Consider the following 15,508-nt stretch of genomic DNA (forward strand, 5'->3'; position numbering starts at 1 on the left):
AGGCTCTCAAAGTTGACCAGTGTATATGTCCCGTCTCGATGATAGATAGACATAGTTCACATGTTGAATCATGCAAATACTTCGGTACTTGACAAGTCCGTGGATCAAATACAACATTAGTGTTCTTTGACCTGAAATATATCCTGTCTACCCATCTCTCATATTGATGTATTGTGGATGACTTTTCAGGAGTTTTGTAGCCTATCGCCAATCAAAGGAAAGTAGAATGACACTAGTCTACACGACTACTTTGTCTATGTAGCCCAAGGATCTTGAGAATTGACTCTTCGGATAATTTCTCTTCTTTGATAGCCATACCCAGCGTTTCAATGTGTTGTGATAGCAGCCCAGCGTTCTAACTTGTTCAATATTAACTTCGGACACGAGGCAATAACGCGATCATGAAGCGAGACCATAAAGATTAAAGAATTGTAACACCCCGTTCAAATGTCATAAATAAATAAGATATCGTGAATATCCACGATACCAGTATCATCTCAGTCAATCACGATCTTCGACCTCCGTCATCAGTCATCTGCTTGAAGACTGAAAAGAGGACAGTAGGGTTTCCTGGATTCTCATATATCAAGGGTCGTATTATACTGGTGCACGGCCCATGGGAGGGTGTAAGCTTGATCAACCTAAACGAATTGCGCCTTAGCAGCGCAAACGGATTAGTGAGTTCTTTAGCAGAGATATTGAAACAATCAAATTGGCGCCACAGCTAATGATGGACTAGTGTTGTTCCGTTTTGGGCTATAGGTGTGAAAAGTCATCCAGGGGATCCTGGTTTCTGTAGAAGAGCAGGTCCACCTACCACGAGCATAGACGAGTTCTGGCTCGGCGCATGTAGTAAACACTACTGCCAATTCTGATCATGACGGTCATTTCTGAGTGATTATAGGCTCTTTATGTTGAAGTCTAATTGGAGGGGTTACCTGAGTTCTGGCAAAGCAAACGTGACTACTTGATTAAACGAAAGGGAGACAATGGGGTTTATGAACAAGTTGAAAATGTGAATCGTATGTCGAATATATCGGACCGCCATGTCCGCCATTCAATATCTTGAGCTAGATGTCTCTGGAACGCATTGTATGTGTTCGCGCTGTGCATCTTGTCATTTGATATATGTTGCTTCCACATTGGCGATGATGCATCATGAGATACGCAATCGGCCAAAGACCATCTCATGCGCACCAAAGAGTTTGTTGCGGATGCTTGAAGACGGCGCAGCTCACCCTAAACCTGTTCCTGATGTGACTGTACAATGGTAGCGTGAAGATCAAAGAGTTCGTGGCTTAAAATGGTCTGCGGATTGAAATTAGGTGGGGGACGCGAACCGAGCGTTGCAAGGTTATCGCTCCATAGCCTAGCCCTTTCTGTGTAGGATGTGCCACCAAATCACACCCAAACTGCATGCCCAAGGAGTTCGTATTTGAGAGCTGACACTCCCCTAGACCAGAGTCAAGATGCGTTCTCGACTGTCTCTGCTTGCCGCTGAAGCTTGAGTCTCGATTACTTTGCTCGAGCATCATGTCAACTCTGGGCATCTAGGTTGAGTGCTTGCGGGGAAGGGGGCGATACTTGACAGCACATTCGTTCAATTTTTGAGCTTATTTCTCTCTTTTTCTGCCTGTCGCTTCTCGTTCTGACCGGCAGAAACCCGGAACAGCGATGATGCATGCAGCTGGCCGAAGAAGCTCACACGATACTCTAGTCTCCGGCAAATGGCGACCTTGGGACATCTTAGTGCGTGACCATGGCAGCCAGGGTGGCCGGGGTGGACGAGGCGGCGGCAATGGGATGAGCGGAGGGAATGGAGGGAGTGGAGGTAATCATAATCGAGAAGACAACGACAATTCTAATGGAGAAGGCAGAGGGAGGGCAAGCGGGAATGGAAATAACAATGGCGGCAGCGGGCGAGGCGGAAGCGGCAATGGTCGCGGGAGTGGTAGTGGTAATTCAAACGATGATGACGATGATGACGATGATGCGGGAGGTAATTCAAATGGAAACGGCGACAACAATCGAGGCGACACAACGACGAAGACTCAGAAGAAGACCACTAGTGCCCGGTCCACGACAAAGGTGCCTAGTCGGACAACCTCAACCCCTAAGGCGAAAGCCTCTCCAACAACTACCACAAAGGAGGCTGCTTCTCCTGCCCAGACTCAGAAGGCTCAGGTTGTAGAATCATCGACTTCAACTCCGGCACCGTTGCCCAAAACTAAGTCGCCGGGCACGGAAGATGTCACCGCGGTCCCTGCCACACGACAGCCGGCGGCGTCCAATTCTATCGCCTCAAATCGGGATGACTTCACATCAACATCGAGTTTGAACAGTGAAGCAACCGAGCTACCAGTGCCGGTGACATTGGCTTCGAGTGAAAGAGGCGGATTGCCTTCTGGGGCGACACAAGTAGCTGGGGCGCCCGGGCCGAGTACTAACACCGCTTCGTCTCAGTCTCCTGTGCCCGGATCGGGAGGTCATAGAGGTTCGAGTAATGTGGGCGCCATTGCGGCAGGCGTCGTAGGTATGTATATGTGCCCGACTGCCAACATGACCGAGGCTAACAAAGTCAAAGTTGGAATTCTTGCTCTGCTCGTTCTGATATTCCTCGGCTGGAAGTTCCGTCGGTCCAGATTTCTTGGACCTATCACCAACCGCTTTGGAACGAACCGTGGTGGCAAAGATCGGCAAGGCATAAATTCCTCCCCAATTATGGGCGAATCTCTCCTCATAGGAGCTGGAGCAATGGAACGCGGCCGCAGTGATGGAAATGTTAGCCCACCTGCCTATGAAGATACTCGGTCTCGAATGGAGGCAGCTGCTGGCCCCCTTGCCAGGCCTAGCCCTGCTATGACACGGTCTGGCAGTCATCGTGCTCATCAGAGCACCGGAGCCCTGCATGGAGGATCCTCTCCACCTCGGTATGGAGATCATCCTCGACCGGTGCCACCTATGGCCGAGAATCCTACGAGGGTTCCTATTTCTCTAATTCCTGGACCGATGCGTGTTAGACGAGCAACTTCACCAACTTCTGCGGCACGTGCAGCGCCGCAACAAGGAGGAATGGGCCCACCCACTCCTAATCTGAAGCGGAAGCCAGTGGCGAACCGAACGATGAATAATTTGCCTGTACCACCGCCTGAGCCCTACGGGCGTGAACCGTCAGATGTTAGTGACCGGCGAACGACAAACCATTCTGGCTGGTCATCCTTTCTGCCGCCAAACGAAGAGACCACCGATACAGACAAGCGACATAGGGATAGTTTCGTAAGCATTGGTGGTGTCAGCATAGCTAGCAGTGGGGTGATATCGCCCTCTATCTTGAACTGGCCTATGCCACCATCCACGCCTCCGACAATGTCTGTGGCGGGATTATCAGAAGACGGCAGGCAGTCAGCTCAAGGGCGGGTGCGTCCAGGAGAGCAACCTCCCACTGTGCGCCAAGTCTATCGACCGCCCACTCAGCCAATACCCGCCAGAGCAAATATGGATACTGCTGCGTCAGCCCATGTGAATGACGGCGCGGAAGTTCTAACAGCATCCCGAATCACATTCCAGCAGCCCTCGAGAACTGTTGTCAGAGTGCAAAGACGTTCAACTCAGAGCTCGGCACCAAGTTCCGTCTGGAGCGAGTCAAGACAACCTCGAGAACGATGAGAATATCACGAGAGCATTGAATCGATCTCCGACTCCCACGGAGAAGCCTAAGGTTTATTATCTAATGTATATTTGTCACGATCATGTATACCAAATGATTTCATAGCATAGCGTAGCAACCGAGTACAAATTTTGGGTATCAATTATTATTCCACTTCAACGGAGAAGTTAAATATTCAAATTGTCCTCAGCCGATAGGGTGACACGGCTCATGAGACGTACTTGAGCAAAGATAGTCCTGTAAAACGCCCGCCAAAGACTGGCTGCAAGTGGTCAAATAACGCCCCAGTGTCTTCTTCTTTCACGCCCACGATGGGCTCCGGATCATACGGCAGCATTTTGGACAAAACATCCTTTGCCTCCCTGGCTAAATCATCGGCTTCGCTGTTGATCATATCGGGAGCCTTCTCTTTCAAGACCTGGGAAAGGTGGTATTTAGTACGAGCAACGGCAGCATCTGGCCAAAAGTTCTTGCCACCTCGTTCACTCGCTTTGGAAAGTGCTTGCCTCATCCATCGCCTGTTGCATCTAGGTCAGCTTTGCTAATCTAAAGAGCCATCAATGACTTACTCGGCTTCGTCCAACCTGCCAACATAATGGCACATAGCAGCATACGCGTATTGGCTTTGCAAAGAAAAGTAATTTGCCCGCCCTTGGAATCCAAGCCTTGCTTCAAGGATTTCGCGGTGTAATGCCAATGCTCTATCTTTGTCACCTGACTGTAAGATGATACAGGCGAGATCATACTGATATCTAAGGGTGATCTGTCTATCACCAAGCTGACTGATTATGGCTACAGCTTTCTCTGCTAGCTCAATAGCTCTCTTGAAGTCTCGACGATACATCCTACAGTAGGCCATGTGGTGATGGAGCTTTGCTATTGCGAAGGCGTCCGTCGGATCTGTGTCTGTTCCAAGCTCGCGATATTTGTTATAGCAAGTTTGATAGATAGGCTCGGCACTGACATAGTCGTTGAACTGCAGTAAAGCGTTGGCATAGTCGGCGAAGGCGTTGTTTAACAGAATCTCGTCATCCCTAGTCACATCTTGTGGTGCTTTCTTCTTCACAATCCGCTTCCTGTACTCTAGAATGCGGGCCAAGCGGTCTTTGCTTTCCTTTCGCTTGCTGATTCCTGAGTATTGCAAGAGTAGATTGATTGTAATGTTGATTTCAGCACGAAGATTTTCTTCTTCGATTTCCAACTCATCAAGAATCTTCTCGGCAGAGTTTAACAATCTCAGCGCATCAACATGGATATATCTCTGCCATAGTAACACACCGCCGTCTTTGAATAGCTCTGCGAGACCAAGGAATGGAGTAGGTGTTGTTATAGACAAAGGATCTCCATATGCCTTTTGCAGACTTAGGACATGGGGGAGATATTCTTTGAACTCATTCCATTCAGCTGCTTTAGGAGTGTCGAGTGATGGTCGCGGGAGATGGAAACGGACTAAGTCGTATGCATGACGGAAGATTTCGTCACGCTTCTGGGGCTTGCTATTCAAGTCTTTTAGGAGACGGGCTTGCAATATACGATGTACATTATAGACCTCGCGATCTCCACGCTTGTTCTTTTGCTCGACGAAGCGTTGTCCAAGAAGATTTGGTATTATGACCCGGAAACTGTGAAAGTTCAGCAAGTTTATGTTAAGTGGGTTGATCTAGATGTACTCACCGAGCTGGCTTCAGATAAGCTGGTCCTGGCTTGTTTGGATCGTCTCTCATGAGCAGTTCCTTTTGGATACCGTCACTATCTAAAAATGCCATAATCTCGAGGACCTTTCTAGCATCGGGGCTCAGGTCCCGAAGAGCTAGATGGAAGACAGACGCACTGCGGTCCTGCGATTCCATCTGACCGCTTCCCATTCTCGCTTTCGGACGCCATTCATCCCAATACTCCCAGAACTCTGCCAGGCTACATCCGGACTGCCTGACATATCCAGAAATATATGTGATGAGGAGTGGTAAGCCGGCAAGAGCCGCTATCTCGCCAGCGATTTTGTATTCAGGATCTCTCAAGGAATTTTCTTGGGGTCGCAATTCTGGCGGTAGGCGATGGATCAGTAGTTTTCGACCTTCGTCGACGTCTAGATCTTGGAGGGTTATTCGAAAGTAGTTGATAGGTCTGGAAGGTGCCGTGAGACTTTCATGTCTTGTCGTGATTAAGATGGACCCATTAGTGGCAGAAGTCTTGGTTGGTGTGTAGACATCAATGTCATCCCACTTTTCAACGTTGTCAAACACCATCAACCATCGTTTGTCCTGAGTAGTCTCTAGAAAGTCTCTTCCAAGCTTGATCAAGACATCTTGCTCGGTCCCTTCTGGAGCAAGGCGTAATTGCAATGCTATTTGGCAGAAAGTATCACTAGATCCCACTGGAGTCTCCGCCTGAACCCAAAAGATATAATGATAGCAATGCTCGTATCTCCAGCTATATTCAACAGCCAATGCGGTCTTGCCCATGCCACCTTCTGCGCTGACAACGCAAACTCGCCCGGGTTCGGATAAGATTTTGTAGAGACTTGCAAGGTCTTTATCTCTACCCATGAAGTCTTCATTGCGTGGAAATGACCAGGTTCTCAGTAGAGGCATCCGTTCGGTGGATGACGCTAACGATGGTGGTCCGGCTACGGGAGGAGGTCTAGGAGATCTCCTCGGGTTAGCTGAACCAGGCGAGTCTAGCTCACCCCGTTGACCCTCCAACATCCTCAGGATTAGGAGGTTCTTCGATTCATCACGTTTACCACCGGCTCGAGATTCGCTGTCTTTCGAGCCATCGTATTCAGACATATCGTCGAGAAGGTCGATCCCGGAGCCAGGCTCCATGTATCTGTCAGGTGGCTGTTTGCCTCTTTCAAGGTTCAGCTTCAACTGCTCCGTAACGAAGTGATTCAGCACAGCTTCTTTGATACCCCGTTCAGACATAGCGTCATCGTTGGTTTGCGAGAAAATCTCATCACTCTCATCTTCTTCTGAAGATTCTTCACCTACTATGGACATCAATGCAAAATCCTCCAAGTGCATTGAGATGTGGTCTTTTGTCTCCCCTGGTTTGATCTTTGTCTGGCATAAAGGGCAGTTTTGATTATCCAGTGCTTTGCTTGAGAGCGTCTGGCGTAGCATTGCTTTCATCATGAAAATGTCATCCTCGTCGAATTTGCCCATATGGGCTTCAACATGAATTTCGGCTTGCTTTTTCGTCGCAAATTCTTCCGAGCATGCTGCGCACACCCAGACTTTTTTGATGCGATGGGATTCAAGTTCGTGCTTATACCATTCGTCTCGAACAGCGTACATCTCTTGAGCGCTGAAACATTCATCAAAAGTGCAAAGATATGCCTCAAGATCTTCAAAAACATGCTGTTTCCAGTCATCTTCAGTCTTGATTTTAGCTCCCGCTTCAAGATCATACCCACAGAAGTTGCATGTGAACGGTTGTGGTTTCCCTTCGCGCACATCTTCTAATTGAACGGGAACTTTAGGAAAAGACACGACTAGAGATGGCCGTTGAGGTGGAGCCGATGCGGTGTGTTTCCAATTCGTAGATGACGTGATCTTGGAACTCATGGTCGTGAAAGTATTGGTTGACATTACACGGCTCAGCTTTGGCCGCTCGGAAAGGGTGTCCCAAATTGACGGGGCTGCTGACGATTCATCTATCTCGGATGGAGTTCTGCTGCTAGTCACAGACATCAAGGGCAGGAAAGGAGTCATGCTTGGTATTTTGGGCATTTCACGAAGAGTTGGCTTCTGGAAATTAAACGCGTCTTGAGCAATTTCCTGTCGACCAGTTCTTTTTGGCTCTTTCGGGTGACGCTTACGGAGAACTCTCCCTGACAATCGAAGCTGTTCCTGAGTCGCCTTCTGGGATATTCTGCGTTTGTAGTTTGCGTGTCCCAGCCTGAGTTGCAAGGTTCGTGACGCCCTGGGAAACATCTGCCTTGCAATTTCAACATCGGTATGATCGCCGTTATCGCTTCCATTGCTGATGCCAGAGGAATACACATCAATATCCTGTGGATAAGGTCGATTGAGGCTTGGCCCGAGCAAAACAAGGTTATTCACAATGACTTCTACGGTGTCGGCTATGTCGCCAGCCTTTTGGAGCAGATTAGCTAATTGAGGGTTCGACTCCTTACTGTCAGCTGGAGCATCCTGCTCAGGGCCGACTTCATCTGTGAACACCTCGTCTTGTTTCTCCTCCAAGGCACGTGTGGCTCGTTGCACACTCTCTGTCTCTAGGACTTGTATGCCTACTGCCGTTAGTCGACGTAGATCACTCTGTTATTGTAAATGGATACCATTTTGTAAGTTCGACTGCAGCTCTGTGAGAAGCTCAAGAACCATTCCTTGCATGTCATGGGCCTTTCGGAGCTTGTAATCAAGTGTTTGATCCCTCGCCCCTGTTTGATGTCCCCAAGTAATAAGCTGTCCATAGCAGTCTGCCAAGGATTTGACTCTGGGATCTGGAAAATGTGGGGAGAGGGTGACCCAGAATCTCTCTAAACTGTCTGTGCAAACTTCAAATCGTGCTGCAATGACGGCTTTTGTTGACCCTACAGCTTTTTTGCCCTTCGGCCACATCACATCGTACATATGAGTCGGCTCCTCCATGTCTGCGACTCGGAAACAGTATTTACGACAATACAAGATGAAGAGTGTGCGATAATTGAAGCCGAAGGACGCGGACTTGTGTCTATCTGCTCACTGGTTTCCTCCTGAAGATGCATGGGACGTGAGACGATACAAGGCAGCCTGACAAGAGTTGGGGGTGTGGTGGGCAAGCCCGCTTGAATGCCTCCCCTCCTAGGTGCGACACCTACACCCGGCACGGCACAACTCAGCCGCATGTCTCTTATCAAGCAAGTGGCAGGTCTGCCTCGTGGGCAGACTGAGCCGGATTTGTCATAGAAGAAGATTGGCTTTCTACACTTTGCAGCCCTTCTGCATGGCTCGAAGAAACAGATTGGGTGGGCTGGGCGGGGTCGATGAAAGTGAGGCGAGCATTGGTTCTCTCTTCACTCCATCAAGAATTTCCGGTTGGGGAGGCGCAGCCACATCACGCACAACCCTGCGTAAACCACTCATACCATGTCGCAGCCGCACCAGCGTGTCTCACCTTCCCGATGAAAGCTCTGCAGGGAGGCATCGATCGGTACTATCCATTATCCTTCAGCAAGTAGTGGGCGTTAAATGAATAAAGTTAATATTCGTATTGCTGTAGGTCTTGGCACCCGGTGTCCCCGTGGCGGGCTGGATGGAAAGGCTACATTCTTACACCGGTCTGACCTGAGGGCTTTGCTGCCTACACCTGGCGAGGCTGCGGTAGCATGTGAATGGCAGGAGATAAACCCGCATGCTGCAAGAACGGCACTAAATATCAAGCCAGCGCATCCTCCTCAAGCCCTGTCGGCTCCCCCTCCCACGTTCAAGTCCACAGTCATTCCAGCTCGTAAGCCGACCTGCACAGGGACGCGTCTTGCCTAATCGTGACGATGACTGAGTGAAGAGCCCCCGTGTAACGGGAGTCTGCAACCCATCCCTTGACACATTCTACCCACGACTATTTCTCTTGCTGTATTGGCTCTTCCTGGGCTGTGAGAGCTCTTGTGTGTCTTTCTCTCAAAACGTTCAGTGGCCAGCTGAGCGATGTCCGGCATCGAGGCAGTAGGACTTGTTTTGGGCCTGTGGCCAGTGTTGAAGAACCTCGTGGAGGCTTACAAGTCGTCAAAGGATGAGTCCATTATCAAGCAGCTAGGGTGGACCATTGCTACAAACGAGCAAATCTTTAAACAATCAGTAGCTAAGCTACTACAAGGGGACGAGGAATTGCCAGATAAGGATCGGCTGGGCCTAACGAAGGGGAATAAAGACTTCGCGGCCATCTGGGAAAATCCCGGATTCAACGCCAAATTGAGGAAACGACTTGGGGATGAAGTGTTTTATATTGTACAGCATGAGACTCAAGAAATTCTCAGCTTGATGGAAGGGCTGCGGAAGAAGATCGATCCCAACGGCGACTCTAACGATTTGCGAGATGCGCAAACATGGGCCACCTCGGGCACGTCGGCAAGTACCCGTTCGATCGTCAATCGCCAGGCCATCCAGATCAAGTTTAAAACGTTCAAGTTGAGCATGCAGAAGGATGACATCAAGAAAAGTCTTGAGTACTTACAGCTTCACATCAATCAGCTCAGAACTTTGCTTGAGCCCTACTCGTCAACGGTGTACTCCGCGGGTGAACGACCAGCGCGCCCATCGCACACCAGATCCCCGTCTGACGAAGGAAGAGCCCAAAATCGCAAAAGAGCTGATGCACAGTACTTCAACGACTTGTATGAAGTGCTATCCGATAGCTTTCACTGCACATGTGGCACTCATGAAGCAAACCTTCGACTTTCTGACTCCTTGGAAGTGTTCTTCCCCGTGGATGACGAGCCTCGAACAATGTCTGAACAGATCAATGGACTACGGACTCGCTCGTTGACTATAGACAGTCAAGTGACTAACATCCCAGTGCTCACGGACGTGGGTGAGGACGACACAAGGTAAGGCCTGATGACTTCCTACTCTCATGGAATGGTACTAAACGGAATCTGCAGCGAATTGATCCGCACCGCTTGGTCTAGATCCAGAAAGCATAGCGTATCGACAACTCCATCTGAACAAAGAGCGTTGCAAGTTTTATTTAGTCAGAACCGATTAAACAGAAATGCCACACCCATCGGATGCTTGTGTCAATGGTTAAAGAAAGTGGGAACATCACCTCCTAATTCACCACCCCTTCCATACCCGGGGATAATTGGGTCGGACTCGAAAAGATATACAGTAAATCCAAAAACTCAAGACATGATGAGTGCTCCGAAGGTCATGTCCATGGATGATTGCTTGAGCAGTTGTGATAGCTACGGATTGAGTCGTCGCACTCGACTTGATTTGGCAATGAATCTTGCTTCCGCGATAGTACAGCTGTATCCTACAGGTTGGATCGACGTTTGCTGGACTTGGAGAAACTTCTCCATGACGCGGGGCGACACGACCCCGGTCCAGCTTTGTATCACTCGACGTTTTTACTCGCAAGATGCGCAGAAGCAGAACCCGACAAGTTCGTCACCATCGAAGTTCTGGAGGATTATCCGGGACAAGGATCCCTTGCTCGTACGTTTGGGGTTCGCGCTGATCGAATTGGCTCTCGGGAAGCGGCTAGCTGATGCAGCGAAGACTGGAAGCGATGTAGAGGAGCCGAAGGAGGAATGGATGAGAGACCTGCAAGACTGGAATACTGCAAATGACCTTGTTGAGAACAATGTCATCCGCGATGAAGTTAGTCATGCATATCAAAGCATTGTCGCGGCCTGCCTAGAAGGGAAGATTATGGACGATACTGGTATGAAGCCGCTCAAATCAGGAACTGAGACCTTTGAGGACGATGTGGAGAAGTTCGTTGTTGGTCCTTTACGGAAGTACAATACTACCAATTGGGGAACTACAGGGCAGCTAGTTGCCTGTTGATGCCCGTAGCGGGCGGCTGTCTGTTCAAGAATGGCTGTTGTGGTGTTGTGAGGGGGGTTCTGATTTGAATATTGTATTGAATATTGTGTTTGTCATTGAATAATTCTTTTGTACCTTAGCTGACATTCTGGCTGAATCTATAATCGACGATTCGAATTAATCTGAAAGTAAAGAAGAGGAGAATGGGAGCTGATTATGCTGTAGCACTGTCCCAAAAATGAAATAGGCCGCTCCATGTCTCTCCAGACCCTTTTAGGCCTTGAAGAGGCAACATCCGCATATAGCCATGGTCTCCGAAACCTTCCGGTTAGAAGCAATATATCAATCCTTTTCTCAGCTGTTATTACAGCCACGTCAACAATGGCTGACAATAGAAGTTGCGGTGAAGAGATAAGGCGAGTTTGCAGTAGGAAGGGAGGCAGAGCCTCGCGCCTTTAGCTGCGAAGGCATTGAGGAGTGCATCATGCCTCTCTCCTATATCCCTGCTTCTTTGAAATATACAGAAAGGGATCGTTGGCGAATGCCGAGATCGCTCATACCTGTCCTCCTCAAACGGCCGTTCTCGGTTCCTTTGTCTTCGTGTCGTTCAACATGGCGCGGCAATCAATCGAGCACGAGATTTGGTATCAGTGCGGCCCCTCCTGCGGGCAGGTTCCTCGTCAGCCCCTCACTTCTGTCGTCTAGGAACCTGCGCTTTCTTGAACACAGCGATGGCTCTTGTCAAAAACGATATTCCGATAGAGGCGCGGATGCACTTCTTGAGCCGCGACCCTAAATACCTCGAAGAGAAGCCGTATACCTTGCGCTATGCGCCTGCTGCCGAAGATGGTATCCCACAGACGAACATCGACCGCGTCGAACACCACCTTGTTTTCCACGACATGCGAGACCAACATGATCTGACCTACGACCGTTGCGGATTTGCTGTCGCTAAGCTCGAGACTAACGGGATGAGCTACCAAGATTATGCCGACAGTGAACAGATCGAGAATAAACACGCTGAAGAGGTGCTGGAATGTGTCAAAAAGGCTCTTGGGGCGAGTTCAACGGAATTGATTGACTACGTTGTGCGCCGTAGACACGCATCATGGCCGATAGCAACGGGGGATACATACAGCTACCAACAGCCAGCCTCAAGGGCGCATATTGGTGGGCAAAAGTACATCAAGCAGACCCTCGCCGTGATTTTGCTGACATGCTCGCGCGCTAGATCATACGTACGATGGTGGTGTTGCCATTATTCGCGAAGCACATGGTGAAAACGCGGATTTGATACTGGAGCGGAGATGGCAACTTGTCAAGTGGGTAGTCATTTGATGCCAACACTACCTTAATCACACTACCTACGGCACTTCTGCACAGTTCCGCATCTCTACGTGAATCTCAACACTCTCAGCTAATGCATCTTTTGCATCTCACAGTGTCTGGCATCCGCTTCAAGGCCCTCTTGTCGACTGGCCTCTCGCCGTGTGCGACGCCCGAACCGTTGACTTCACGAATGACACAATGGCAGGAGATGTCGTCGACCGTAACCAGATTTTCGAAAACACACAAGTCCACTACAATGCAAAGCAAAAGTGGTATTACTTATCCGGTCAGATGCCAGATGAGCTGATACTTTTCAAGAATGCGGACAGTCAAGAGCCGGAAGGTGCAACGCCTGGCGTACCGCACGCATCATTTGATAACCCCCTAAGGACTGCAGCTGATGCTCATCGCGAGAGTATAGAGATGCGAGTACTGGTAGTATGGTGAAGTAGGGGCCATTCCGTTTTTTGGTCTTCATTGGTGGTAAAAAGATGTCACATTGGGGCCCTGTCGTGATTCAAACAGCGGAGAACATCGTTGTGACAATGGTGTTCCCAGTAACAAAACCTTTGCTTGCTTAGCAGGATCATATCCGGCGATTCCTGTAGACTTAATTTGAAACGGCGTTGGACTGTCCAAGCGTGATCACTGCCCGGCTTTCGGCACACCATACCTTCTGCTGTTTTGACATCTCACGACAAAAGACCCAGCAGGCGGCGCGCGACGAATGAATACATTGTAATAGCTTGTAATAAAGGTATTCATCGCGATCCTGTCTAATGGTACGAATTGCGTGGGTAGAAAGCAAAACAAATGCAGCAGCCTATTCATCACTCATCGTAAGGTCGACCAAACGCTATTCGTCCACCCAGATAATAACAATAATGAATATCGAGTGTCTAAGAGTCTCGCCTTAGCCAAACTCCATCATTGACTGTACGTAAGCTTCTGGTGACTTACAGCAACTCATTTCTGCTCTTTCTTAGCAGGTTTGACATTAGCTGCAGTGCCATCGACAACAGCTATCTCGCCCTTTGCAACTCCATACTCGACACCGGGGCATGTCTTCTGCTCGGCGGGTGGCCAAGCTGCCTTCCACGGCTGAGCCTTAGGTTTGACATTAGCAGCGGTGCCGTCAACAACAACTGTGTCGCCCTTTTCAACACCGTATTCGATGCCCTCACACGCGTTCTGCTGCTCTGCTGGCGGCCACGCGGCTTTCCATGGTTGGGACTTGGTGGCGGTCATAACGATTGGTGGAGGAATTAAGATGTCGGACAGACCGGAAGTGGGTTTGTATGGCTGGGGTGAGATGCAGGGTGCGAATCGAAAATGGGAGGATAGCGAGCGGATAGACTCAGAAATTCACAGAGGAACAGCAGGACAAGCTTTTCATATAGGAAGGGTCACGAAACAAGAAACTGGCTGGCGCAGCACGGTCTCAGATGCGCTGCTAAAACAAGACAGTGTGGCCCTGGCCTCAATCACCACAACGTTCAAGACCTTGGCGCCGTTGTTTCCCCGCAACACCATATCGCGACCCTATGCCAGTCCGATGCCGGTCTTCAGCTCGCTTGCAGCGGTGAGAACATTGTCGATATTATTGGTTGAGCCCAGAAATGGCTTATCGCTGCAGGTCGGCCTAACTCCTGAATTTCCCGAGCCGCTCTGTGGGACATTCTGAAATCTGGGCGGAAGTGAGGGATCTCATTATAAATGCAAGCTTGAAACTGACATGAACGATGCCATCATGGAAGGAGAGGTGCTGCGTGTCTAACATGACAGTGCCACCATGTGATCAAGTACCTGCGGAAAAGATATGTCACAGACAGAGCTTACCAGAGACTCCTTCCGGAATAGACCAATAATAAGTTCCTATCGACAGTCGATACTGCAAGAGTGCCAAATAAGCGATAAGCAAAAAGTCGCTGAGCCAATCAAGTCTGAGCGAGTTTCGAGTTACGCAGGAACCTCAGTATTGGTCACATGCTCACATGCTGATCTAGGACCTGCACAATTTGGTCGTCCAGGATAAGTCTAATGAAATGCGGGGAAGCGATTGTGTTACTGATTTGAAGAAGCCCCCCGTGGCACTTTCTCGCATTGGTCCAGCGGGCCGAAGATCCAGTCTGGGGATCGAAAGTCTTCTGACCTGGCAAGAAAAGTCTAAATTATGCTGTATGTTTCCTTTGACAGCCCCACGATGAAGCTCCCGATCTTCTAGAAGCATCTTGACCAGCTTTCGTGTTCTATATTGAATTCAGGTCCAAGTACCATACAACATCTAAATTCTGAAGAATACACACCTTCTTTGATGGATAAGTAGGTTGTTCCTGTAGCGACGGTAGCGGCTAGAAGGCTTTCAAGGTAAGTTTTGTAACAAATTACACAAAACTTGACGTTTCGCATTGACGCCATTGGATCGTAATGATTTGATGCCACGTTGGCAACATTCAGTGGCTGTAAATGCGTACCAAGTATTTGATCTGTGTACTTTATGTATTAAAAAGATGTCACCTGTATCACCGAACCAAGGTTTCTAGTCCCAGATTAAACTAACAATAGAGAGTTGTTGATCATAATACTAAAGGGTATCTCACGAGGACTTTAATTGCAGTACATATCTTCATCACAATTATCCACACTGCAACTCACTGGCTGTCGGTTTGGCGTGATATTACCAATGCCGTCAAGGAGTGGAGCCCCGGAACCGGTCAAGGGCCGGCTCCGACTCCGCATTTATTCGGTGGAGAATGCATGGTTTCCCACGGACCTTGGCTTTGTCACCTACCGACATTCGGAAGAGGCTACATCCGATACCGTATTGTCAAGACGAGTTTTGGGCTTGATATCAAGAAGCACGACTGCTGTCTCATCATGTCCAGCAAGGAAGTAGACGTTCTTTTGTTTGGGCTTGGCGCGTGAGTCACGAGAACTCCGCTGTCGGAGGAAAGTTGCGATGTCTTAGCTAAACTGTGTCACAGCATCGGTTCCTTTTACGCCTTTATACTGAGTCGTTCGA

The 15,508-nt window shown here is 49.2% G+C and overlaps 1 protein-coding gene across 1 annotated transcript; it reads right to left on the minus strand.

The window, feature by feature from the left end:
* Positions 1–13,452: 13,452 nt before the first annotated feature.
* Positions 13,453–13,734, minus strand: UCRPA7_2746 (hypothetical protein; the record flags this gene model as incomplete). The annotated part of the gene is made up of 1 exon (XM_007915319.1): positions 13,453–13,734. One exon carries the CDS (start codon positions 13,732–13,734, stop codon positions 13,453–13,455), a length of 282 nt encoding a protein of 93 aa, XP_007913510.1.
* Between the last annotated feature and the right edge of the window lie 1,774 nt (positions 13,735–15,508).

Source organism: Phaeoacremonium minimum (genome assembly GCF_000392275.1).
Source record: "Phaeoacremonium minimum UCRPA7 unplaced genomic scaffold PA7_03_scaffold_191, whole genome shotgun sequence".
Taxonomy (NCBI): Eukaryota; Fungi; Ascomycota; class Sordariomycetes; order Togniniales; family Togniniaceae; genus Phaeoacremonium; species Phaeoacremonium minimum.